The 27,524-nt window shown below is 57.5% G+C and overlaps 1 protein-coding gene across 4 annotated transcripts; it reads right to left on the reverse strand.

The window, feature by feature from the left end:
• Window positions 1-239: 239 nt before the first annotated feature.
• On the reverse strand, window positions 240-26,617 carry LOC116953151 (uncharacterized). 4 transcript variants are annotated; one of them, XM_076074770.1, is made up of 14 exons: window positions 25,254-26,617; window positions 21,789-22,670; window positions 20,002-21,034; window positions 18,426-18,542; window positions 17,946-18,050; window positions 17,022-17,219; window positions 14,910-15,080; window positions 14,509-14,691; window positions 14,230-14,370; window positions 13,638-13,745; window positions 10,857-10,971; window positions 9,994-10,121; window positions 9,299-9,363; window positions 240-2,940 (listed from the first exon to the last, which is right to left on the reverse strand). In XM_076074770.1, exons 2-14 carry the CDS (start codon window positions 21,995-21,997, stop codon window positions 2,844-2,846), a joined length of 2,670 nt encoding a protein of 889 aa, XP_075930885.1. In that variant the 5' UTR covers window positions 21,998-22,670; window positions 25,254-26,617; the 3' UTR covers window positions 240-2,843. The 4 variants fall into 4 exon arrangements, with proteins under 4 accessions (XP_075930885.1, XP_032828946.2, XP_032828947.2 ...); XM_032973055.2 differs by lacking the exon at window positions 240-2,940 and adding an exon at window positions 8,057-9,102 and having other exon boundaries at window positions 26,090-26,616; XM_032973056.2 differs by lacking the exon at window positions 240-2,940 and adding an exon at window positions 8,057-9,102 and having other exon boundaries at window positions 25,608-26,616.
• Between the last annotated feature and the right edge of the window lie 907 nt (window positions 26,618-27,524).

A 27,524-nucleotide genomic window follows, 5' to 3' on the forward strand; every position in this document is an offset into this window, starting at 1 on the left:
TGCTGCAGTGACCCCTGGCGGCCGATCTGGGCAATTCGCAACACCACGTGGCAACCACGAGCCGCGGACAAAGTTCCCCCGTGTAGCCGGCACAGACTGTTGGGGCAAGTGCCATTGGCGAGCAGCACCGATGAAGGCCGGCACGGCACACGAGGCGGTGGGTGACCAGCAACCACGCCCGGCCGCCTTTGTCTCCCTTAGAACGGTTGGCTACGTACGCTGCGAAAGAAGTTCAGCATACACACGTACAAGTCTCGATCTCCTGGCTTGCCGGGGTATGGCAGCACAGCAAGTGAGTCCCTCTCCATCTGGATCGTGCCTGCCCACTCACTCCCACTGAATGAGTAAACACTCATTCATGGAGCTGGCTAAACATCCCAATATTGGACCACAGACCTTGGGTAATTGTTGACGCCTCTCCTGGCTGCCCGACCGCGTTGCGCTTTCCAACGCCCTCTGAGTCGTTCTCGAGACAGAGAGAGAGAATGAAATAGAAAGCGAGGGAGGAGTATGAAAACACACACGCAAACAAACTTTTATTTTATTGTTTTATTTTTATTATTTTTATTCCATTCTACGTGACTTTACCGAAAGAACCAAGAAGATGACACTTTAGCCCGTTACAAATTTGTGCTTTTATTCATTTTTTGTTGTTGTTGCCAACAGCAGCGGATTGACAAAGGGGCTGAACGTTACAAACACGTGCGGCACGGCCACGTCGTCAGCTGGGTCGGTGTTCGCGTGCTCGCAGGTCTCCTGTGAAGGCGATCACCCGCGGCGAGGAGAGTCACCACTCACAGCACAGCGGGGACAGCGCAGAGGGCTCTGCCGCATACATCGGAAGGACATCTGCGTGTGGAGACGAGCGGCACAGTGGCTGACACTCGTGGCCTCACGTCGAGAAGGGCCTGGGTTCGAATTGCAAATGGGGCGCCTTTCTGCATGGAATGTTTTTTTAATTTTCTCTCCCAGTTCTGCGTGGGATTCCTCCGGGTGTTCTGGTTTTCCAGGAGAGCTATAAAATAAATATGTAGCTGGTAGTGCCAACAAACAAAAACATTCCAAAGCTACATCATTAGACCTCCTTTGCCAGTGCCAAAATGTAATAATAGGGTTTTTCCCTTTTTTCTGGCAACAAAACTGAAACCTTTTTACAAGGATTCATGTCTGCATTAACCACAATACTTGCAATCAAATGCAAACAAAAACACACACTATGATAATATATGCATTGTCCTTGAAACTGATTGGCCCACACCAAGGGACGGCTTTCTTTTGAGGCTCGACCCAATTGGTGCTCGACCAGATGACGCCAAAAGGCGTACAGCTCAAAGACAATGCACTATCAAAGTAATGAGGCCTCGGGGTGAGCATTTACATCAAAGGGGGAAAACCCTATTATTATATTTTGGTACTGGCAAAGGGGGTCTAATGATGTAGATGCTCACCCCGAGCCCTCATTACTTTGATAGTGCATTGTCTTTGAGCTGTACGCCTTTTGGCGTCATCTGGTCGAGCACCAATTGCGTCGAGGCTCAAAAGAAAGCCGTCCCTTGGTGTGGACCAATCAGCTTCAAGGACAATGCATATATTATCATAGTATGTTTTTGTTTGCATTTTGACTGCAGGTATTGTGGTTAATGCAGACATGAATCCACTCCAACGCTGCTCTCTAGACAGTCCGGTCCCTTCACCTGATGAAGGCCACTTGTGTTGTGGCCGAAACGTCGTGATTTTTGTCATTTTATTTTTACCTACGTGGTTTCAGTTTTGTTGCCTGAAAAAAAGGGGAAAACCCCTATTATCATTCCAAAGCTGTAAAATTCCCTGCAAATGACTCACCACATGGCATCTCACAACATCAGCAGCAGCATCGTCCCCTACCGCGACACACTTGGCAGGACCCTCGTGAAACATGGGTCTTGAGACTCGCAGAGGCTTTTGCTGACTAAACGAGCGCGGTCATAACTCATAAATAAATACATTAAAAATTGCCGCGGATGTTGGCGGGGTTGGGACTCCGACAGGCTGCCCCTGGGTTCGTGACTGCGGGTGTGCGCGTGGACGTTAAAGACCCCCACATTTTTTTGGGAGCGAGCGAAACAAAAAAAAACCGAGGGATCGATTCGGAGGAGGCGGCGGCGGCGGCGGCACCGTGGCCGCTGTTCCCAGTGACCCACGGGGCCCAAATGGAGTCGAACCCAGGGCCGTCTTGCTGTCGCAACGTCACCTCGGGCGGGCAAGAACGAGCAGCGACAATCCGCGCCGGGGGGGGGGGGGGTTGTCAAAGCGGCTCGGCGTTTAGTGCCGGCGGCGTCGTCGTGATCGCGGTTGAGTCAAGGTCAAAAAGGTGTCGAGTATTTGGGGCCGTCCATAAATGACGTCACGCACCTAGGAAGGGGGGGGATCAGAGATTTGTGACGATGTGCGACGAGGGGGGAGGGGGGGCTTGAGGAATGTGACGTCACATCAAAATGCGCAACTTTTAATAAATATAGACAACACGTTCTACTTAATTAAATAGACTTTTTAATGTTTTCTCCTACAACATCAGAGTGCAGCGCCACATTAAATACGCACTACAATGACAATAGTTTAAAGCGATTTGAAGCATTTTTTTAATATTTGGGGGGGGGGGGGGCAGAGCTTTGTGACGTCAAATTTGACGATGGGAGAGAGGGGGGGTCAAAAATCGCGTGACGTCATTTATGGACGGCCCCTTTTCCGCGCGTCCCGTTTCCCACGCAAGCCGAGCCAGAGTGCGGTGTCCACCAGGCTCACCCCGAGCTACCCTGAGCCGCGCGCGTGAGCGTGGAGGACGACGCCAAAGCGGTACCCGCGGTTTATGAACCTTTGGAACGATGATGGGACGAGTTGAGAGTCGAGCCGAACTTTGAATCGCGTGCGATGCCCCTGAAGTATGAACACCAAACAGGTCGACTACGTATATATATAAAAAAGGAGAAAACCCATATTATTATATTTTGGTACTGGCAAAGGAGGTCTGATGATGATGAGGTCGACCACGCACGCAGGTTTTGAACGTCTAAAACTGAACTTAACAAGGACAAATGTGTGCACCGACGGTTACACACTCGAAGAACCGTTCGCATTAGCGACATGCAATGAACTAACTAAACATTAAAAAAAACACGAATTCTACATCCCACGTTTAGAATAAAGCAGGACTAGGATGATGACTGTATACTTAAATATCTTGTTTTGTTAGGTACAGTGTACATGTAAACATGTAAAGTGTAACATTTATTTTTCCTGACGACCGCTTGTGTTGCGATCGAAACGTCGTAGTTTTTTTTGTTATTTTCTTTGAACCTATCTACGTGACTTTACCGAAAGACACAAGAACAATATGAATTCCTGCAGTCACGAAAGCTTTAAGTGAAGATTTAATCTACAGTGTGTTGAACTTCTTTCGCACCGTACGTAGCCAACCGTGCTAATCGGAGGTGCCGGGGAGGAAAGGACACCAAACTAACCACTAAACGCCGTTCTAATTCACCCCTTCCCTCCACCGATTGTCTGTGCGACGGTGTCGCGTTGTGTGTGTGTGTGAGTATATAGTGGGGGGCGGTAGGGTACGAACCCGGCAACCCGGGTTCCATTCCCGCTCACGGCCAACACCGATGACGATTATCTAAACCGGTCCTGGGACTCCCCCTAGGTAGACTCGGCCTCAAATAAGTACCTGGTGCGATTTGTAAACATCGCCACTGGGGAGGCAAAGGCGGCCGGGCGTGGTTGTTGGCCACCAACCCCCTCGTGTGCCGTGCCGGCCTTCGTCGGTGCTGCTCGCTAACATCACTTACCCCGACAGTCCGCTAAGGCTACACGGGGGAACTTTGTCTTTGTAGTAGTCACTGGTGTCCCGGGCTGGGGCCATCAACTCACTGCACCAGAGAATGCGGTCCACACTCGGGCAGCTGACGCCTGGAGTCGAACTCAGGGTCTCTAACCCTCGCAGGAGACTCCATCCGAACTCGTAAACATTCAGCGAGGGTACCACTTTGCGAGAAGAGAGAAAAATAAATAAAAAGTTGGGTCCAGTATGCCAGCACGTGGTGGTTGTGGGCCCCACGACACCACGTGAGGTTCCCAGGCAATGGCTCGGGACAGCTGACACAGACGCAGTGCTGTCAACCCGTACGCTTTACCGCACGTATTCTTGTCGAGGGAAATTGAGTTTTCAGGTCCATACGGCGTACGGCCGTTTCAATACGGGCACCAAACATTTTGTTCGTCCATTTGTTTGTGTTTCTCCCTTGTGATGGGACTGTGTAGGATGAACGTTGAGATGTATAAGTGCACGGGGTGACCAATAATGTGTGGATTGGTCTCTCATAAGGTAGGGCACTGATAAGGAGTTGACAGGTATGGAGACGGCTCAGCTGAATGAACACGTGAGGCTTCCATACCGTCAGTGAACATCGTCCGGTGTTATTTATTTTTCATTTAATATGCATTAACCTAAAGCTTAGACACTGCCAAGCCGAACAGTACGACCCACCACACGGTTGCATTGACGAACACCGCTATCAAGTGAGCTTCGCTCACAGTCAACATTAACAACGTTAACAGCAATAATAATAATGTGTATGCATAGCATCGTTGTTCATAGGGAAATCGCAGATCAAATCGCCGCTCTAGATTCTGTGACCCCCCCCCCCTCACCCCCTCCCCCCAGAACCGGCGTCACCGGCAAACATTGCCCAAGCTCTGCTGGTCCTATAATTATTGGGGATGTTTGGTCAACTCCAGTGACGATTTTGTTGAAATCTGGTGTTGACTCTGCGTCTTTTAGACGCAGACCGTGAAGTGGATTTCTTTTTGGGTCATTTAAAAACAAACGCCCCCCCCCCTTCTCTGTCCCCGCCCCCCCCTCCCCCGGTAGAGTTTTTTTTATCAACTTGTCATGCCACGCCACAGCCATACACCGGTGGTGTCAGGGGGAAGGTGCAAGTCGGTGGAGTCAGGGGGAAGGTGCAAGTCGGCCAAACGTTTGCAAAAAAACGTTGACGGAACCCCCCCCCCCACAACACGCAGGGCCCTGTTGGTGTTCGGCAGGCGACGTCTTCTACGTGGACGCACAGAGCGACGCCGAGTCCGCGTGCGTGCCCCAGTGCAGGACTCGTGCGGACGCGCGAGAGGTAAAAGCGCAGCCCCGCAAGTGCTCGCCCGCGTCACCGCTGCCGGATCCCCGCTGACGGAACTGGTGGCAGTTTTGTTGTTGTTGTTGTTGTTGTTGTTTGGGCCCGATCTTCCAGGCTGGCCGGGCCGTCCTTGGGAGGCGACGTGGGAGTACCCACACTTTACCCCACCCGTCATCTTGACTGCGGCGTCACCCGTTTATACTGCTGGGTGGATGGAGGCGAGGCGGTGGGAGTGGGCACGGAGAGAGGGCGAGGAGGATTTAAGTCGCTTGCGCCGTGGTTTCACGACCGGGCTTGCAATCCCAACCACACGACGAGGAAACGCTCGGGGGGGGGGGGGGGGCACGGCGTCTCAGGCGCCTCGAAACGAGACCTGCAAACGCGCCGTTCGACCCACGTCCAGTGCGACCAAAGACAAAGACCCCCCCTCGTATAGGCTGTAACAGACTGTTGGGGCAAGTGCCGCGAGAGAGTAGCAGCATCTACGAAGGCCGGCACGGCGCACGAAGGGGGTGGGTGGCCAGCACCACGCCTGCCAGGCCGCCTTTGTCTCCCCGGTGGCGATGTTTATGCAACGCACCAGACACTCCGTTTGAGTCGACCCAGGGGAGGCTCAGGACCGGTTCAGATGAATCGGGGTTGCTGGCGTTGGTGGGCCGTGGGCGGGAATCGAACTCGGCTCGCCGGGTTCGGGGCGCAGCGCTCTAACCGCTACACCAGCGCTCAATTGGGATCGCACAGGAGCTGTCATCGCCCCCTACCGGCAGCCGACTGGTGTCCGCTCGCAGGCCACGTGCCGAGTCACCTGGTGCCACGCAGGGACAAGCTGCTGCTGCCGCCACTGGGGGCGCCCTATGGAACGCGTTGAGATGCTGTCACCTAAAACGCTCGGAGACCCCTCCGCCCCCCCCACCCCCCCCCCTTGTGAATGGCGTAGAGGAGGGCAGCGCTGTCAAAATCACTTCGCTCACGTGATCACAGCGTCATCGCCTCCTCGCAGCTGAGGATTGACGCTTACGACACGTGTCTGTAACTAAAGCGACGTCTGTTCCTGGAGCAGTGCGAGGGGCCCATCGGCACGGAACTTCATGCTCCAGGAACAACAGTCACCCAGCACAGCCGCTTGAGTGCAGTACAACGTCACGTGTCCGCCTGTACCTCAGAAACCCCGTCGGGTCGGACTGGAACCCGGGGAGACCCAGCACGCGCCATCGAGAGGGACGCACGAGAGGCAGTGAGCACGTCAGCAAGGGGACCTCTAAAAGCAGCACGGCACGAACACGGCACGGACACGGCACGCACTTGCCGCAAGGCCCCATTCCACCCGCGCCACCCATCCCACCCATGCCACCCATGCCACCCGTTCCACCGATGCCACCAGTTCCACCCATCCCACCCATCCCACCCATGCCACCCGTTCCACCAATGCCACCAGTTCGACCCATCCCACCCATGCCACCCATGCCACCCACTCCACCCGCACCACCCACACCACCCACTTCACCCGTGCCGCCCACGACACCTGCGACACCCGCGCCGCCGAGGCCAAGCGAAACCGCAGGGTGATTTGGGGATTCTGTTTTACAACAGAAGGAGAGAGCAACGAGAGCATTCCCGCCAGCAAACCCCCACAAAGCCCACTCGGCGCTCTGCACCGCGGCAGTGGAAGTTCCGTCGATGAAGTTCGCAGTGTAGAGAGAGTGCAAAGGGAAATTATTGCCCCCGTGAAGCATAATTCTTAATGTGCAAAACTTGCTCCGTGTCGTTCTATTGAACTCCCCAGTGTGTGAGCGTGCGTGTGTGCGTGTGTGCGTGTTAGTCTTCGGCAGGCAGGGCGAGGCGAGCGCCCGCAGGTTATTTCCGTGATCCCGTTCCATGGAAGGGGTGGTGGAAGGAATGGAGCGCGTCCGTAGACGACGTTCCTCCGAGGAGATGGAACGATGAAACCGGCTCGTGCTCGGTTAGGGGTGTTGCATCGCAGCATCGCGACGGATGGCGCCGGCCTGGGGAGGCGCCTTCATCCAGCAGTGGACAGAACCTGGCCGGTGATGAATTGGACCCCGACTCATTTTTACTTTTCGACTTCAAGAACAGAGAGGGGATGAGATCAGGAGCAAGGTGGGGCCATCGCATCGTGGGATCGAGAGAGACGATTTTCGGGAGGCCTTCTCATCCGGCAGTGGATAGACCACGGCCGACCACGGCGCCGACGCCGACGCCGACGCCGACGCCGACGAGGGCTTCCGCATGCGGTGGCGGCGACGAGGCTGCCGCCGCGTCGCCTCCACGCCCGGACGGCCGCCGCGCCCACGGCCGCGGCGGCCGTCACTCGTCCTGGCGCGGCGCGGCGGCCTTCTTGCCGTTGTGGCTCGAGGCTCCGCCGCCCGCCGCCATCGCCGCCCTCTTCTTGGGGGGCCCCTGCTTGGTGGCCTTGGAGGGCCTCTGCTTAGCGGGCTGCTTCGGCTGCTTGGTCAAGGTCGCAGCGCTGCGAGGGAGCGAGAGAGGTGAGGCGCTTCGGGGCGTGCGGTGCACCCAGCGCAGCCGCTTGAGTGCAGTACAACGTCACGTGTCCGCCTGTACCTCAGAAACCCCGTCGGGTCGGACTGGAACCCGGGGAGACCCAGCACGCGCCATCGAGAGGGACGCACGAGAGGCAGTGAGCACGTCAGCAAGGGGACCTCTAAAAGCAGCACGGCACGGACACGGCACGGCACGCACTTGCCGCAAGGCCCCATTCCACCCGCACCACCCATCCCACCCATGCCACCCATGCCACAAGTTCCACCGATGCCACCAGTTCCACCCATCCCACCCATCCCACCCATCCCACCCATGCCACCCGTTCCACCAATGCCACCAGTTCGACCCATCCCACCCATGCCACCCATGCCACCCACTCCACCCGCACCACCCACACCACCCACTTCACCCGTGCCGCCCACGACACCCGCGACACCCGTGCCGCCGAGGCCAAGCGAAACCGCAGGGTGATTTGGGGATTCTGTTTTACAGCAGAAGGCGAGAGCAACGAGAGCATTCCCGCCAGCAAACCCCCACGAAGCCCACTCGGCGCTCTGCACCGCGGCAGTGGAAGTTCCGTCGATGAAGTTCGCAGTGTAGAGAGAGTGCAAAGGGAAATTATTGCCCCTGTGAAGCATAATTCTTAATGTGCAAAACTTGCTCCGTGTCGTTCTATTGAACTCCCCAGTGTGTGAGCGTGCGTGCGTGTGTGCGTGTGTGCGTGTGTGTGTGTTAGTCTTCGGCAGGCAGGGCGAGGCGAGCGCCCGCAGGTTATTTCCGTGATCCCGTTCCATGGAAGGGGTGGTGGAAGGAATGGAGCGCGTCCGTAGACGACGTTCCTCCGAGGAGATGGTACGATGAAACCGGCTCGTGCTCGGTTAGGGGTGTTGCATCGCAGCATCGCGACGGATGGCGCCGGCCTGGGGAGGCGCCTTCATCCAGCAGTGGACAGAACCTGGCCGGTGATGAATTGGACCCCGACTCATTTTTACTTTTCGACTTCAAGAACAGAGAGGGGATGAGATCAGGAGCAAGGTGGGGCCATCGCATCGTGGGATCGAGAGAGACGATTTTCGGGAGGCCTTCTCATCCGGCAGTGGATAGACCACGGCCGACGACGGCGCCGACGCCGACGCCGACGCCGACGCCGACGCCGACGCCGACGAGGGCTTCCGCATGCGGTGGCGGCGACGAGGCTGCCGCCGCGTCGCCTCCACGCCCGGACGGCGGCCGCGCCCACGGCCGCGGCGGCCGTCACTCGTCCTGGCGCGGCGCGGCGGCCTTCTTGCCGTTGTGGCTCGAGGCTCCGCCGCCCGCCGCCATCGCCGCCCTCTTCTTGGGGGGCCCCTGCTTGGTGGCCTTGGAGGGCCTCTGCTTAGCGGGCTGCTTCGGCTGCTTGGTCAAGGTCGCAGCGCTGCGAGGGAGCGAGAGAGGTGAGGCGCTTCGGGGCGCGCGGTGCGCCGCAGGGCAACCCCGAGGAATGCCCCGCACTCAAACTTACACAACGATGTAACAAGTAGTAGTAGCAGTAACAATAACAAGGAATAATAATCGATTCCAGCCGCTCTCAGTCCACGGCTCCATCGCTGCGCGCTGACTTCTGAACTCACCTGGCGGAAGTGGACACGGCCGTGGGGGGCGACTGCTGCCGTCCACCGTCCGAGCCCGCGGCCTTCTAAGCGACACGCGAACAAAACAAAGATCCCCCGTGTGGCCTTAATTAGACGTTCCGGGCCAAGCGCGCTGTCAAGCGAGCGCTTTAGAAGAGCGGAGACCGACCGCGACGTTCCGTTTTGTCCCCTGGCGACGCCGCAAGGCGACTGGGACTTCTCAAAGCGTGAAGCTGCAACACGCCGACACCGGGTGAGTAGCGGTGCGATTGTCGCCGCGCCTCGGTGACGGGCGGCCCCCCGCTAGTTGTGGCCACGGTGGCGACGTGTTGGCTACCAGGAGGTCGTGGGTTCCATCCCGACCCTGACGCCCGCTGCTGTATATTTGGAGTCTGCGTGTGTCTCTCTCTCTCTCTCTCTGTCTCCCTGTGGTCGTGTGGATTGTTCTCCGGGCCCTCCGTGTTTTCCCTCCACGTTTAGAATTCAACGTCACCACGCGTTCCCATTGTTTCCACTGCTCGGCCGCCACTTTCACGCGATGACAAGCCGCCGGTACGTTTTCGAGCTATCATTTGTGGCAGCCCCGGTCGCTTTGTGACAAAAAAAGAGCCGTACAATAATAGCTCGAGCGGGGCCTTGCACCTGGTAAAATGAAATAAAATGTTTTTGGATTTGGTGTCGGTAGCCAGCGGTACCTTGGCCTCGAGACCGTTGCTGAAGGCCGCCGCGGGTGGGCGACTTGTGTCCGCGTCGCTTCGCTCTCCGGGGGCGGACCCCAGCGGAGGGGAGCGAGTGACAAACCGAGGGAACTCCGGCAGCAAATCTTTACCGGGGGGGGGGGCACGCAACGGCACACAAAGGCACAAGACCCCCCCACCGTGTAAGCCTCAACAGACTGGTTGGGGCGAGCGTGTGTTTGGCGAGCAGCACCTGTGAACGCCGGCGCGGCACACGAAGGAGGTGGGTGGCCCGCCACCGTGCCCGGCCGCCTTTGTCTCCCCGGTGGCGATGTGTTACACACCGCACCAGGTACGCGGACACGCACATCACCGGTAGAGTCCGGCACATGCACGAGAAAACCGGAACACATCTTTTTATATTCTTGGTTCTTTTGGTAAAGTCACGTAGAAGGGAAACAATAAAATAATACAAATATAAAACATTGTTTGCCTTCTACGTGGTGACTTTACCGAAAGAACCAAGAATATGAATCCCTGCAGTCACGAAAGCTTTCAATCAAAATTTTACACATCTTGTTATTTAAAAAATTGCCGGTAAACTCTTTCAAGCAGTCAAATCGCCGACAGCTCGTGTGCTCACATCGGCCCAAAGTGTTCTTCCTTGGCGACCGTTTGATCATCGCAGAACCCAGACGTACTCTGGAGAGCCACGCTTCCCCTCGTTTCCTGAAGTAAGAGAGGCTGGGCACGCACGGGGTAATCCGCTCGTCTCCCTGCTCGCGAGGGCAGAGCGTTTTCAGTATTTACCCCGCGCGGAAAATCCGCAGCTCCCAACGTGAACTCGCCACGCGGGCGGCCCGGCACGCCGTGCGTCTCACCGTCATCCCCCTCGTCGTCGTCTACGTCGTCGTCGAGGAGGAGGAGGTGGTGAGCGTCGTCGTCGTAGTCGTAGCGGCCGTGGTCTCCGTTCCTGCTGCCCTCTGCCACGAGCTCCTGCCCCGGGCACGCGACACGTGACGCACGACACACGACACGTGACACGTGACACACGACACGTGACACACGACACGTGACACACGACACGTGACACACGACACGCGACACGTGACACACGACACGTGACACACGACACGTGACATGCGACGTGACACACGACACGTGACACGTGACACACGACACGTGACGCACGACACGCGACACGTGACACACGACACGTGACACACGACACGTGACACGTGACACACGACACGTGACGCACGACACGCGACACGTGACACACGACACACGACACGTGACACACGACACATGATACACGACACATGATACACGACACATGATACACGGGACACGACATGCGAGACACGACACTCAACACATGATACACGACACATGATACATGATACACGAAACATGATACACGAAACATGAGATGCGAGACACGACATTCAACACATGATACACGACACATGATACACGACACATGATACACGACACATGATACACGACACATGATACACGACACATGATACACGACACATGATACACGACACATGATACACGACACATGATACACGGGACACGATATGTGAGACACGACACTCAACACATGATACACGACACATGATACACGACACATGATACACGACACATGATACATGATACACGAAACATTAGATGCGAGACACGGGACACGACATCCGGCACGCGGCACGCGAGGAACACGACGCCGCACGGCGCGAGAAGCTCTGCGTGGTTTGTGCACCGATGGCCTCGTCACGGAAGGCCGAGCGGTCGCTCGTTCGCCGCTTCTCGCGGAGGTTGGGGGCTCGAGCCGGCGGATACCCCCTGATTAACGCTGCGGGCGTAGCGACCAGAAACATAGAAACGATCAAAAACACACGCACCGTCCGTTTCACTGTGGGTGCCACTATCAGATCCCGTGACGTCGTTCGGAAAAATGGTAGGCCTCGTGGACCGGTGTTACCCTTCACCCATTTGTACTTTGCACTCCTAGCGTGTTTCTGTGCCGTTCGCTGTTGTAACGTTCTTACCTGCCCCTACTGAACATCTGTGTGAAAAAAATTATTTATATCTCATCGGATCCCTCCAGTATACATAAATAAATAATCTGATCGTGATACTGGCAGGCTATGCCTGCCTGTTAAGCGTAGCGCCTCCACGAAAGCCCTTGATGCGAGCGGAATGGCACGGATACCAAACGCGAATTATTGTTGTCTGCACGCAACCTCGGCATCATCATCGATCGCAAATTCTCGCTCTCGCCCCACGTCCCTCAATACTGCACAACCTCATTCCTCCATCTGCACAACATCTCCTGGATCTACGCTCAGCTCACCACGTCTCTCGCCTCACCACGCCCCTCACCTCACCACGTCCCTCACCACGTCCCTCACCACGTCCCTCACCACGTCCCTCACCACGTCCCTCACCACGCCCCTCACCTCCCCAGGTCCCTCACCACGCCCCTCACCACGCCCCTCACCTCCCCGCGTCCCTCACCTCTAAACCCCAGATGACCCAAATTTACACTGCGCACTTCCAGTGACGTGCGTAGGATTATCGCTGTTGACTCGCCGCTAAGTAGTATTCATTAAAAGATGGTGGTGCTGAGTGAATCCCCAACAACAGGCACTGTAACTCACAAGCTTCAAAGTGTCAACGTAGCACTCGGGACACTGCACCGACTCACTCGATCACCGTCAGCCGTTGTCAATCCATCGCTGGATGAATGCCCTCCGCACGCCATCGACCCGTCCCCTAATGCGCCCGAGAGGATACGGCCATTGGGTTGGGCGGAATGAGGAAATCGTGCCGTGCGTAGCGGCGAGACGACTCCCGTCGTCTAGCTTGGAGTGCTCCAGGCTAAACGACGCTGGCCTCGGGGGGGGGGGTACGAATGCCGGAGCCCATTCCTCACCCAACTCCTGGGGCACACCCCGCCGTTTTGCACACAACAAAACGGCGGGGTGGTTTGGGGCCGTCGGACGCGGCGCGCCGTTACTTCAACGGCCTCGCCGCTCGTTTGGCGATGTTTATCCGCTTTGTGTGTGCTGCTCCGACAACTGCGACCCCCCGGTAGTTCGGTCGCCCCACTGCCGTCACGGCGTGCGTTCTGGCTACTGTGGCGGGTCGCTGGGCGCCAACGCGGCGCTACTGCTCGTGCCTCACGTCAACGACGGCCCGGGTTCGATGTCTGACTCGGGCGCCTGCCTCTCTGTGTGGAGTTGGTTCGTTCTCACCCCTCTTCTGAGTGGCTTTCCTCGCGGGTTCTCTGGCTTCCCTCCCATCGCTAAACAAACCACACAATGTCACTCTTATTGGCCCAACAGCATCCCAACGCTGAAGAAATCACCCTGCAAATCACTCAATTGGGATCGCACGCAGCAGCAGCAGCATCACCCTCCCAAGTGAAAACTGGGCAGGACCATCCTGAAATAGAGTCTTGAGACTCAGTGAAGCCTCCCTTGGTAAGCACGCGGAATCGTAATAATAATAACGATGCATTTTGCAGCACTGCCCCTATGTTCTGTTGCCCACAGTGAATCGTCGCAGTGCCGAACTAAACGTTACGACGGGAGACGGCCCGAGACGGCTCGAGACGGCCCAAATGGACCGAGGCGACTCGAGTCGGCTCTCACCTTGAGGAGCTTCTCCTGCTGGGCGAGCTGGGCCTTCAGCGCCACGTTCTCAGCCACGAGCGTCGCGTCGACACCGCCTCCGTCCCGGCCTCCTTGGTGAGGCCTCTCCTGCCGAATTTACCACGCGCATCATCGTTAGTGGCAGCTTCGTCATCAGCGTCATCATCATCATAATCACGGGAAGCCGCTGCGACATCCTTATCGTCGTTAGCAAGTGTCTTTATCGTGAATAGCATCCCCATGACGAGTGACATCATTGTCATCGTCAGCATCACGAGCAGCAGCATCATCATCATCATTCGCTTCGCATTATCCTCATCATTGCCATGAGCAGCAGCAGCAGCTGCGAAACCCACGTCATTAGCGCCATCATAATCAGCAGCAGCAGCACCACCCTTACCATCACGGGCATCATGAGCAGCAATATCAGCATCATCGGTGGAGGGGTCATGGCTGCTGCTGATCACAGTGACGACGATGACGAGATCCCAGAGTGCAGCGCTCAGCGGCGGCACAGGTGGCGCGGGTGGCAGGCGTGTGGCGGGTGACGCAGTTGGCGCGCGGGTGACACGGGTGACAGGTGGGGACTCACCGAGGCCTCCGCGTCTCCGGACACCGCCCGAGCGGCGTCGCCCGCCCCTGCTCCGCGCGGAGATTGGACCGCGCTGCGCTTCAGCCGCTCGATCTCGGCCCTCAGCTCTCCCTCCGCCGTCGAGGAGGCTTCCATCCTCTCCTGTGGAGAGATCGGCACGCCGACGGCCGGGGGGGGGGGGGATCAACGTCGCGGAACAAGCGGCTCCCGCCGACGCTGGCGGCCGCACCGCGCCATCGGCGCGGGGGAAGTGGCACGGGGGTCGCGGCGGCGCCGCACCTTGAGCAGGCGCTCCTTGTCCACGACCAGCCGGAGCGTCCTCTCCACCTCCTCCTGGTGCTCGGAGAGCTCCCGGGTTCTGTCGACGAGGGCCTGCTGCAGCTGGCGCTGCTGCTCCACGCAGCGCTCGGTCGCCTCCGCCAAGGCCTCGTCCCCGCCGCTCGACCTGCTCCTCAGCAGCTCCTGGACGGATCGTGGAATTTGGTGGCATCAATTTTTTTTTTTCCTTTCTCAAACGCGGACCAACCCCGACGCCGGCGGCACACGACGGCCTCCTCTTTGCGAACGACGTCACGGGCCCTCTAACGTCCAAGGCGAGCGAAGCGGACGGCACTCTTACTGCAGTCGTTGCGCGCCGCGGTCACGATCGAAGCGAGGGAGGGGATGGAGGCCTTCCGCACCTCCGTGTCGCGGAGCTTCCTGCGCAGCGCCTGCTCCATCTCCGCGATGAGGGCGTCCTTCTGCCGGGCGGCGCGCGCGTGGCTGCTCCGCAAGCCGTCGATCATCTCCAGGAACGCGTCGCTCGACCGCTTCAGTTCCTCGTCCTTCTGCTTGAGCACCGTGTCCAGGCTCTGCGCACGACAACGGGGGCACCGTGCCACGCGGTGCCGCCCACGGCGCTCCGGTGAGATTCCCGGTCGTGCCGCATCGTCGTTCGGCAGAGCGGAGCGCCACGGTGACACACGCACGTGACACGCGCGTGCGACACGCGTGTGTCGGTTGAGAAGGGTGTCGTGGAGGTGCCGTACCCTGGCTCGCCGACAGAAGGCGACACGGCAAGCGCCGACTGATCTGTGTCCATCCCGACAGTGCGTGGCACAGAATATTTCCCCGTCGCACACGTGGCTTTTACTCCGGGTGATTCGGTTCCCCCCCCCCCACGTGAGTAAACGCTCGTCGCTAATTGGCTGAAAGAATCCCAGTCTGCCAACACGCACGCCTCAGCGTGTGGGGATTGTGCAGCGCGGTGCGGTGTCTTTGCATGTTGTTATTGTTGTTATGATGAGACTGTGATACAAACACTCACTGTTGTTATTGTTGTTATGATGAGACCACGATACATACACTCACTGTTGTTATTGTTGTTATGATGAGACCGCGATACAAACACTCACTGTTGTTATTGTTGTTATGATGAGACCGCGATACATACACTCACTGTTGTTATTGTTGTTATGATGAGACCACGATACATACACTCACTGTTGTTATTGTTGTTATGATGAGACCGCGATACATACACTCACTGTTGTTATTGTTGTTATGATGAGACCGCGATACAAACACTCACTGTTGTTATTGTTGTTATGATGAGACCGCGATACATACACTCACTGTTGTTATTGTTGTTATGATGAGACCGTGATACAAACACTCACTGTTGTTATGATGAGACCACGATACATACACTCACTGTTGTTATTGTTGTTATGATGAGACCGCGATACATACACTCACTGTTGTTATTGTTGTTATGATGAGACCGCGATACATACACTCACTGTGGTTATTGTTGTTATGATGAGACCGCGATACAAACACTCACTGTTGTTATTGTTGTTATGATGAGACCGCGATACAAACACTCACTGTGGTTATTGTTGTTATGATGAGACTGTGATACAAACACTCACTGTTGTTATTGTTGTTATGATGAGACCGCGATACATACACTCACTGTTGTTATTGTTGTTATGATGAGACCGCGATACAAACACTCACTGTTGTTATTGTTGTTATGATGAGACCGCGATACATACACTCACTGTTGTTATTGTTGTTATGATGAGACCGCGATACATACACTCACTGTTGTTATTGTTGTTATGATGAGACTGTGATACAAACACTCACTGTGGTTATTGTTGTTATGATGAGACCGCGATACAAACACTCACTGTTGTTATTGTTGTTATGATGAGACCGCGATACATACACTCACTGTTGTTATTGTTGTTATGATGAGACCGCGATACAAACACTCACTGTGGTTATTGTTGTTATGATGAGACCGCGATACAAACACTCACTGTTGTTATTGTTGTTATGATGAGACCGCGATACATACACTCACTGTTGTTATTGTTGTTATGATGAGACCGCGATACAAACACTCACTGTGGTTATTGTTATGATGAGACTGTGATACAAACACTCACTGTGGTTATTGTTGTTATGATGAGACTGTGATACAAACACTCACTGTTGTTATTGTTGTTATGATGAGACCGCGATACAAACACTCACTGTGGTTATTGTTGTTATGATGAGACCGCGATACATACACTCACTGTTGTTATTGTTGTTATGATGAGACTGTAATACAAACACTCACTGTGGTTATTGTTGTTATGATGAGACTGTGATACAAACACTCACTGTTGTTATTGTTGTTATGATGAGACCGCGATACAAACACTCACTGTTGTTATTGTTGTTATGATGAGACCGCGATACAAACACTCACTGCTGTCATCGTCGTAACGAGCGCGATTAGGGAGAGCGCCGCTCACCGCGATGGTGGACTCGTTGCTGGAGAGGACGCTGCAAAGCCGGCGGATGTCCGAGTCCTTCTCCTCCAGAGCCTCCCTCAGACACAGCAGCTCCTTCTCATCCCTCCCGTCCCTCTCCTCCCTCCCGGCCCTCTCGTCCCGTCCGTCTGTCCCGCGCGCGCGAGGAGGATCCGACGGACCGTCGCGTGCCTCGGAGGTCTGAAAACACGGCAACGGTTCAAATGTGGGTCAAGGAAAGGCCTCCGTCCAACCGGGCAGTGCCGATGACCACACCACGGCTAGTCTACGATCGGCAGCTCGAGTGCGGTGGTCGTCGTCGTCGTCGTGGTGGTGGTGGTGGGGTAAAGTGTGGGTACTCTTACAGGACACCCGGCCGGCGCGGAAGAGTAGGCCAATGCACCCTCTAGCTGAGACCTGTCGGCCGGCAGTAGCGCGAGCGAGAAGTTGCAGGGGCTGCGCCATTTACCTTCCACCAAGACAAGCCAGCACTCGCCCCCCGTCTGGCAGTGAGCCAGTGGTGGAATTACACGTTCCCGTGGCGGGGACGAGTCTGTCCTATTCTTGGGAAAACCACCGCTAACTCAGCACAAAGTGGGGAGAAGGATGGGCGGTGGCCGACCCACGCCCGTGACTGAAAACTCTCCCACGACTCTAATTGCGCGTCTAATGACAGTCGCAGCCGGCCGTGCCAAACTCATAATCTGCATCGACAGCCATTATCTATCAACTGCTGGATGCAGGCCTCCTCAAGCCCATCGCTGGCGCTCACGATCGCTCGACGGCGGGAGAAAGAGGAATAAATATGATATAGGCGACACTTCCTCATAGCAGAGACTCATAGCAGAGACATCATAGGAGGGAGATCACAGCAGGGAACAGTGGCCTTTGCCCAAACCGTTGTCCGCTGTAGGTATTCCCCCTCACCACGGGAGCGGAGCGTCCTTCCGACAGCCTGTCCTTGAGTCGCGTGACGAGGTGGCCTGAGTCCTCGTCGCCCGCCGCTCTCTCCTCCGCCATCCTCGCGCAGTCCTGTGGGCCCCGCTCAACGTCACCGCCGTGCACGACAAAGCCGCCGCCGCCACCGGCGCAGGAAGAACGTCCGGCGGGGGTACCCACACTTTTACCCCACCACACGCGTACCTGCCGACCGACTCACCGCGGTTTAAACATTTCTACTGCCGGGCGAATTTAAGGAACCGGCACCGTTGTTTCAACCGCCGTGCACCGGGAGATGGAATCGAGCTGGGGACACTGTGGATTGTGGGTGAAGGGGGGTGGCCGTCGCTGCGTGGCACGGTCGCGATCTCCGCGCGCGCCGCCGCGCGCCGCAGAGCCGCGCGCAAATCAAAACCGTCAACGGGCGCATCGAGCGGCACTGGTGCGGGAGCGGGGGAGTGGCAGCACCTCCAGGAGGCGCTCGCGGAGGCTCGGCCCGGCGACGGCGCATGCCAGGCTCCGCTCGAGGTCCCCGATTCGCGCGGCCGCCCCGCTCTCGTCCCGCTCCAGCTGCTGGCCAACGTCCTGTCAGGCCCGCGGGAGAGAGAGAGACACGGAAGCAGTAACCGTGTGTGACTACGGCGAACGGGAGAGGGCAGCCATTGAAGGCCTCTCCCTGCGCGAAAAAACTCTGGGTGATGCTCATCCGTGGTGGTGTGCCTGAGACAAGTGGATTTCCATATTCCTATGGCAAGGACAAGTCACTCCATGAGATAAGACACTCGTGACTTTCTATGCGAGTCTACAGGTCTCTATGCGCGTCTGTGGGTCTCTATTTGAGTCTGTGGGTCTCTATGTGAGTCTGTGGGTCTCTATGCGAGTCTGTGGGTCTCTATGTGAGTCTATGGGTCTCTATGCGAGTCTACGGGTCTCTATGTGAGTCTATGGGTCTCTATGTGAGTCTATGGGTCTCTATGCGAGTCTACGGGTCTCTATGCGAGTCTACGGGTCTCTATGTGAGTCTATGGGTCTCTATGCGAGTATATGGGTCTCTATGCGAGTCTACGGGTCTCTATGCGAGTCTACGGGTCTCTATGCGAATCTGCGGGTCCCTATGTGAGTCTATGTTTCTCTATGTGAGTCTATGGGTCTCTATGCGAGTCTATGGGTCTCTATGCGAGTCTACGGGTCTCTATGCGAGTCTGCGGGTCTCTATGCGAATCTGCGGGTCTCTATGTGAGTCTATGGGTCTCTATGCGAGTCTGCGGGTCTCTATGCGAATTTGCGGGTTTCTATGTGAGTCTATGGGTCTCTACGCGAGCCTGGTGATCGGGCGGGAGACTATCCTTCTCGCTCGTGACGCAGGTTTAATCATGGGTGTGGTGGCACCTTTATTAGAATTGTTCCCCTCCATCATCATCAACATCATCAACATCATTGTCGTCATCATCGTCATCGTCGTCATCGTCACCCAGTCACCATCATTTTGCAGGCTTGCACATTCGTCCCGAAGCCCCGGTGAAGGTGTCATTCTATTTGCGAGAATGCGGCAACGCCGTGAAACTGGGTCGCGCCGTGGCTGGGCACGCACCCTGCTTAGGGCAGAATTAAAAGGGCATTGGCCGGGCAACGGGGGCACACGGAGCATCACACGCGGTGACGCGGCAAATACACGGCTATGAAATATTAATTTGAGCAGCGAAGCATAACTGAGACTGAAACGTGGGGCCTTTCTCAAAATCTGGAGGATAAGAGCGACACAAAAAATATATTGTATATAATCTTTGGCTTTTTTAATTCACTGCCAAATACATTTATTAAAATAATTTGCAGCTCTGTGTCAACCGCCTGTTGGATGGATGGCATTCGAAAAAAAAAATCTTGCCCACCGTTTCAAACGAATAAAATAATGAAAGTTTTTTTTATTTATCAATCTTTTTTTAAACCGCCCATCCCTGCCGAGCCAGATCCACCACCGCCGCGACCCCGCGGCACCACAGGGCGCCGGTGGCTCCCGATGTAAAAAACGCAGCTCGCCCCGTACCTCACGGCAAGCGCCGCGCTCCTCCGCTCCGACGGCGTTGCCCCCCGAGAGCTCCGGCGCCTCCTCGCGGCGGGGGCTGCCACGCGGCGTGCTGCGCTCGCTACGCGTCCGCGCCGAGACGGCGCCGCCGCCGCCGCCGCCCCCCCGCCGCGCCGGCGTGGGAATCCTGCTGCCCTTGGAGGGGCGGAGGCTGCGGACGCCGATGCTGCGCACCAGCTGCAGGGAGCGGGCGAGCGCCGGCGGCGGCGGAGACGTGACGGGCGAGCGGGCCGAGAAGACGCTCACGCTGTCCACCGCGTCCTCGCAGTCGCCATCCTCTTCCTCCTCGGCGATCGACAGCGCGGGCACGGCGCCGAAGGATGCCAGGGACCCCAGGGACACGGACGAGCCGACGGAGCCGACCGCCCCCCACCCCCGCCTGCCGAAGGAGCCCTGGCCCGCGCCGCGGCTCCGTCTCGTCGCGGAGGAGGCGCCGTCCGCGGTGCCGACGCTGCCGCCCCCGACGCTGCCGCCCCCGACGCTGACGGAGCGCGACACGGACCAGGGCGACCGGGCGCCCATTCCGGCCGCCACCTTGCGCGGGACCTTGCACACGGACTCGTAGCGCGCGTCCGGCACGCGCAGCGAGTCCACGCTGACGCTCCGGCGCATGGCGGCGGCGCCGCCGCAGCCGCTCGGCGTGGAGCGGCCCGAAGCGGGGCCGTGGCGGGACGGCCCGCGGCCTCCCGGCGCGCTCTTGAGCGGCGTCGAGGCGAAGGAGTAGGAGCAGGCGCCGCCGCTGCCGTCGCCCCCGCCGCCGCGCTCGGACCAGCTCTCGTACTCGGAGAAGGCGGCGTCGTCCTGCAGCAGGTCATTATACGCGACGCGGCTCGCGTCCAGCAAGCGCTGCCGGCCCCCGCCGGGCCGGCCCTGGCCCGGGTTCGAGCGGCCGTACTGGAAGAGCACGCACTGCGCCAGCTTGTCGCGCTCCGTCGCCAGCTTCTGCATGCGCTCGATGGACAGCGCCTTCACGCGGTTCATCACGCCGTCGTACCTGCGGTGCGCGCGCACCACGTGCATGACCACGCGTCGTCATTAGCGGTGTCTCCAATAACGACGCTACGTACGACGGTACAAACGTGCTGCGATCGGGCGAAACATAATCCATCTCCAGCCGCCTCGCGCGACGGGGAGTTTATTGCTGAACGACGATTTATGATTGCGCAATACTTTTCATTTCCCCCCCCCCCCCCCCCCCGACGCAGTTGTATTTTCGCGCAGATTTCTATTTACTTTCATTGCCGTACTTTCATTCTTATTCCTTCAACTTCTGTCGTTGGCAGTCCACGTCCCCGCTGCTGCTGCCAATGAGACTCCCCGTCATGCCCTCTCGAGTTCTCGCCGGGGTTGAACGAAAACAAACGTGAACCCTCGTTTAGCCCGGAGAGTCTCACCGAGCCTCAACAGCTCTCCCTTGGGTCACGGGTCGTACCGCACGACGTCCGGCGTTTTCGCCGCACACGCGCGCCGGACGCGCCCATTCAATTCCGAGGCAGCTCCCGCCCGGGGTGTGGTGCGAAACGTCGGTATGACCCAAAAGAGAGCTGTGCAACAGCAGCAGCGGCAGCAGTACAACCACGGAAACCCGCGCGGGACAATAACGCCGATAAACCGGCCGGAGGGCAGCGGTGTTGGTGGCAGCAGCAACAGCAGCAACAGCAGCAACAGCAGCAACAGCAGCAACAGCAGCAACAACAGCAACAACAGCAGCAACAACAGCAGCAGCAGCAACAACAGCAGCAGCGCACCTGTAGACGCGCTCGAGGGAGAAGGCGCACTTCCCGCACGCAAACTCCCCGCGGCCATCTCCGCGCACCAGCTCCTGGCCCAGGAGGTGCGAGAGGATGACGCGGAGGCCCGGGCGGCCCGTCGCGCTCTCCCCGCCGAAAATCCAGCGGCGCTGGCTCCCGCGCAGCTCCAAGCTGCAGATGCGGCACCGGCCGCCCCCGTCCGCCATTGCCGGCGTCGATCGGTCGCGGCTCGCAGAGCACTGTTGAGAGTCCGTCGCCCCAAGGAAGGCTTTTTTGCGGGCGTGCTAGGCCTGCGTCGGTGCCCAATGCCGCTGCGGGCCCATTTGGGAGGCCCCGATGGGAAGCGGTTGTGCGGGGACGAGAGGCAGGGGTGTGGCGAGTCAAGAAAATGTGTAGGCGAGAGACAGGTGGAGCGAAATTTTGAGAAGAGACCGAGACAGATGCCAGGCGAGGTACAGAGAGGGACAGAGACGTAGCGAGATGAGAGACACGCAGCAACAACAGCAACAACAAGAGGGGCAGGAGATGAACTGGCGTGTAATGTTAATTATCTCGTGTTGTTTCTTAGGATTTTAATTCCAGCAAAGCCTGGATTGCCCGTCCCCCCTGCCCTCACCCCCTTGAGCTGCTTGGGGCCCTATGCTTAACCTCGGTTTGCTTGTGCCTCTCGCTGCCACGCTTACTCCCTCTCAGTTCCTGGTCCCTTTGGAGGTTGGCGTTGTAATTCAGCGTCGAGCGCTGGTGCGGAATGTTCGGAGGGGCAATGCAATCCCACCTCTCAATTGGTGGTCAATAAATTGTATTGCTTTGTGTGCGAGCTGAAAGGCCGCGTCGTAAATATAAGCACGTTGCCTTGCTGGAATTCAGAGCGAAGGAAGTCTGTAAGAAACACACAGCACACACAGCACACGATGCATATTACTAAACCGCGCACAACATCCAATAAGATTTCAACAAAACCTGTAAACAAAACAAAACCGTTGCAGAAGTTTTCCCGGCACAAGGGCCATTGCCTGGGGACGTCGCTCGAAGTTTAAGTGACTTTTGTTTAACCAGGGGAGAAACTCAAGAGACCAGCGTTGGCATCTCATACGCACGAGTGACCTGGAAGGGCAAAAAACGTGCAAAAGCAATAACATAAAAAAAACATTCAAAGCACGGCGGCGATGGAGCAAAAAAAACACGACCGACGTTACGAGAAGTAAAATCAAAAAGACTGCGCAGACACAAATCAATAGCGGGTCAAAATAATTTCCGCGTAACGAACGTTGCCCACCCCCCCCCCCCCCCGGACCATCGACTCTGCGCTGTGAACGATTCGCGTTGCCCGCACGCCGCTGCCGGCTCCTCTCGCCAACCCGACGACTCCGCAGGGTCGCAAGGTTCTGGCGCACGCAAAATATTTGCCGGTAGCCGGGGAAAAGACGACGTGGCCGCAGTCTCCCCCCCCCCCCTCCGAGGCGTCGTCATTCACGCCCCGAGACCTCTGCCAACAACAACCAGGGAAGAGAGAGCGGGCGAGAGAGAGCGGGGGAGAGCGTGCGGGCAGGCGAACTCGCTCGCCAGCAGCCGGGTCAATGGAGCCGTGGCCATCGGTGCGGCCAGACCCTCCAGCGAGGCCGCCGCGGTCGCCACGGGGCCCCGCGGCCGTTGCACAGCGGGCGAGGATCGATCGGCTCCCGCGGTTCCAACCCAATCGCGTGCGGAACACGTTGCCCACACACCCCGCACGCCCCCCCCCCCTCCCCCACCGGGACTTTGACGTGCCCGCCTGTTGGTTGTGTCTCCGCCTGTTTGTTTATCCGCCTGTTGTCCCCCGCGTGCCCGGTGGGATTACTGTACCCTCGGCACGGGCACGGCATCAACCCGCCGCCCCGTGTGTCCAAAAGCTCTCAGCCGCAGCCGCGCGTGGACGCGTTAATCCGCAAGTCAACCTGCAACGTGGCTGCCACACGGACACACAGAGCTGGAGGGGCACGGGGGCGGATTAACAGTTGTGCACTGTAGGGCGGTGAACGCGAGTGGACAGGCCGAGCCGGCACTTTGTGCTTCACGCGTAAATCGCGCTGCTCACGCGTTCACCGAGTTAACGCGTAAACCAAGTTCACGCGTAAACTGATTTCACGTGTAAACCGAGTTCACGCGTAAACCGAGTTCACGAGCTCACGAGCTCACGCGTAAATCGCGCTGCTCACGCGTTCACCGAGTTAACGCGTAAACCAAGTTCACGCGTAAACGGACCTCAACGTAGTCCCAACACGGTCGCTTTGGCACCGCACGCACGCACGCAGACGAGACAGTCGGCACTTCCTCTGCGTACGGCTGCCGTTGAGGTGAACAGCGACCGCGTGGAGTGCCTGACGCAACGCGCCTCGGCGCCGAAACGTCGGGACACGATGCGGACACAACAACAACATCCCAAAATGTTCCTTCAACAACTGATTTGGGTTTACCCGGCGCCAGGCAACCACGTGGCGCGCCGCGTGGCGAAGCCGCCTAGCAGCAGCCAAACAGCGCGCCGGGCTGAACAGAGGTGTCGCTTTCACTAGAAAGCGACACGTGCGGTCTGAGTTCACGCGACATGCACAGATCCCCAGTGTAGGCCCCTTTCACAGACTGTCGGGGCAAGTGCTGTTTGCGAGCAGCAGCAGAAGCAGCGCCTATGAAGGCCGGCATGGCACACAAGGGGGTGGTGGTGGGTGGCTACATTGCGTGCGAAATGAGTTCAATAAACTGACACCACGCTCGGCTGCCTTTGTCTCCCCGGCGCTGACGTTTTACACACAGCACCGTGTACCCATTTGAGGCCGAGTCGACCTAGGGGGAGGCCCAGGATCGGTTCAGATAATCGCCACTGCTGTTGTTGGCCCTGAGTGGGAATCGAATTGGGCTCTCCGGGTTCAGCGCCAGCCACTACACGACCGCTCCCCACACAGACGAGCAGAGAGAATGGCAAGGATACAGTCGGACTAACGCAGATAAAGACAAAGATCCCGCGTACAGCCTGAACAGACTGTTGGGGCGAGTGCTGTGAGCGAGTAGCACTTATGAAGGCCGGCACGGCACATGAGGGAACACACAGACACACACACACCTGTTCGTGAGAACACACACACGGGAGTACACACAGACACACACGGGAGTACACACAGACACACACACACGGGAGTACACACAAACACACACGGGAGTACACACAGACGAGTACACACAGACACACACACGAGAGTACACACAGACACACACGAAAGAACACACAGACACACACACACGGGAAAACACACAGACACACACACACCTCTTGGTGAGAACACACACACGGGAGTACACACAGACACACACACACGAGAGAACACACACACGAGAGTACACACAGGCACACACACACGAGAGTACACACAGACACACACGAGAGTACACACACACAGACACACACGAGAGAACACACAGACACACACACACCTGTTGGTGATGCCCCATCTCCGCAGACGAGGCAAAAGTCTCCGGCGTCGGCGAACTCCTCCAAAGCACACGGCGAGTAAACAACCGACCTGGCACACGCCTCTCCACCCCAACACTGACTATACCCTGCTGCCCCGCATTGCTCGCGGAGCGTCACAGACAGCGACCCCGAGGTGACGGGACGCCGGCTAGCCCGGTCGCAGTGGACGCTCGGCTGGCCGGAGACGGCCGCCCCAAACCTTCCGTCCTCGCTCGCTTCACGGGCTCCTCGCTCATCCACAGCCAAGTCTCAACTTCACATTGCTGCTGCTGCTGCTCTTTTTTTAAAAGTTTTTTTTTAGTCTTCGCTCTTACCAAGTTTCGTTTGAGTGGACGGCCACCGAGTGGCACTTTTGCGACCACTCCCCACAACACCGCCAGAGTCAGCTAGCAGCCCCGTGCAGCACGGACAGCAGCGAGCACTCGCCCCCGCCCCTCGTTCCGACAATGCAGTCCACCTGTGGTGGTGCTGGTGGTGGCTCCTCCTCTAGCCAGAAGGCCCCCCCCCCCAACACACACCCCAAGTGTCACCACGAGTGTGGCCGATGATCACCCTCGCAGAACGAATGCCGGCGGCACGCCTGTCCTTTGAAGGCGGCAAAGCCGCATTCCGTCGTCATTCCTCTAAAAGCTCCATCACCAAGCCACCAAACCCACCATCACTAACCACACAGCCACAGTCAAACCCTGCCGCACCCCAAACTGTACACACCACGCCTGTGCGATGTGGACGCAGCCGGTTGTAGGCTAGCGACTTGGGAAGAGGTGGAGGGGGGTTGTGGCCTCACTGCTCTCACCTTACAGCCGCTGCCAGCGACACTCCACGCAGCCAGCCCACGGCTGTAACCGGGTCCACGGAGCTGGACTGGGGAGGAGGGTAAGTGGGGGGGGTGGAGGAGGAGTAGGAGGAGTGGGGGGTGGAGGAGTGGGAACGTGAATCGCCACGCACTCGGGACCAGGACGAGCCAGCCAGAGGGCGGCCGGGCACAAATGGAATTTCACTGTGATCGATAATTTCAAACCGGGCAGTTGGGGGTTGGCCGCTGTTGGTCCAGGACACAGACATCGATCCCGAGTCGTGCGTTGGTGGGGGGGGGGTCACGGGAGCCACCTGCGCTTATTGTGCCGATGGCAAAACCCGCAGCTCATCGCCCCGTGATGGGCCGAGCGAGAACCGTCGTGACTGCGGCTGCTGCTGCGGCTGCTGTTGCTGCTGCTGCGGCTGCGAGAAACTTGAATTTCCAGTTGTGTGCTCGTGGTATGCGGTGCGTGTGCGGCTGCCACTGGCAGGCTACTGGAATTATACAGCAGAGGCAGAAGCTTTTCCCCCCCCACCCCCCCACTGTTGTGAGCTACAGGGAGGGGAGTGGTGGAGTCGTGAGTGCGGTCGTCGTGATGAACCACGAGGGACGGCCGATGCACGGCCCTCGCTGAGCCAAGCCTTTGGTGGGAATTCCACAGGACGCTGCTGAAACAAAATGTAACACAAATCACTCCAAGAATGCCGTGCAATGTGGCTGATGGGATGTTTAAACAGACTAACAAAACACTTGAATTTTGATGTGGAGGGAGAGGCAAGGGAAGGAGGAGGTTTATTTGCCTGTTTCATTATTCCGTTGCTTATATTCTCCACAGCCACGCGGGTGACCGTGTTGTGTCATGGATCAAACCCTTACCTCCTCCCTACAGACAGCCAACCAGCCAGCCAGCCAGTCAAACTTTGTCCACATAAAATGTTTTCCGCATTTGAGTGACTTCCTACCGCACAATACGATATAGCGAACATTTGGGCAGAAATGGGTTCACCGCACGAACCGAACCCGCATAAAGCGAGGGAAACTCGTCTAGTGCAGCATGACGACGAGCGAGAGTGTGACGGCACTCGTCACGTGCCTGCTGCATTGTTTATTTGTCCGACAGTCGCTTTCCCTTGGCCCATATTGAACCTGTCCGGGTTAATGAGTAACCTGCCGCGGTTAATGTGTAACCCGGGCTGCTGACACAGAGTGCGTGTCACACACACCCATACACACACCACACACACCCAATACACACACACCCCATACACACACCCCATACACACACCACACACACCCCATACACACACCACACACAACCCATACACACACCACACACACCCCATACACACACACACACACCCCATACACACACACCATAAACACACAAACCACACAAACCCCATACACACACACCACACACACCCCATACACA

This window comes from Petromyzon marinus, chromosome 50 (genome assembly GCF_048934315.1).
Source record: "Petromyzon marinus isolate PM22_M1 ecotype Great Lakes invasive population chromosome 50, UKy_Petmar_22M1.pri1.0, whole genome shotgun sequence".
Classification (NCBI taxonomy): domain Eukaryota; kingdom Metazoa; phylum Chordata; class Hyperoartia; order Petromyzontiformes; family Petromyzontidae; genus Petromyzon; species Petromyzon marinus.

Bases quoted from the DNA above. Each gene is read 5' to 3' on its own strand.
- LOC116953151 (XM_032973055.2), bottom strand. From the start codon at position 21,997: ATGGCGGACGGGGGCGGCCGGTGCCGCATCTGCAGCTTGGAGCTGCGC. The intron at 18,051-18,425 runs GTGCTGCCACTC...CGGGGCCCACAG, and splicing joins TCCGCGAGCGCCTCCTGGAG to GACTGCGCGAGGATGGCGGA. The intron at 14,371-14,508 runs GTGCGGCGCCGC...ATCTCTCCACAG, and splicing joins ACAAGGAGCGCCTGCTCAAG to GAGAGGATGGAAGCCTCCTC.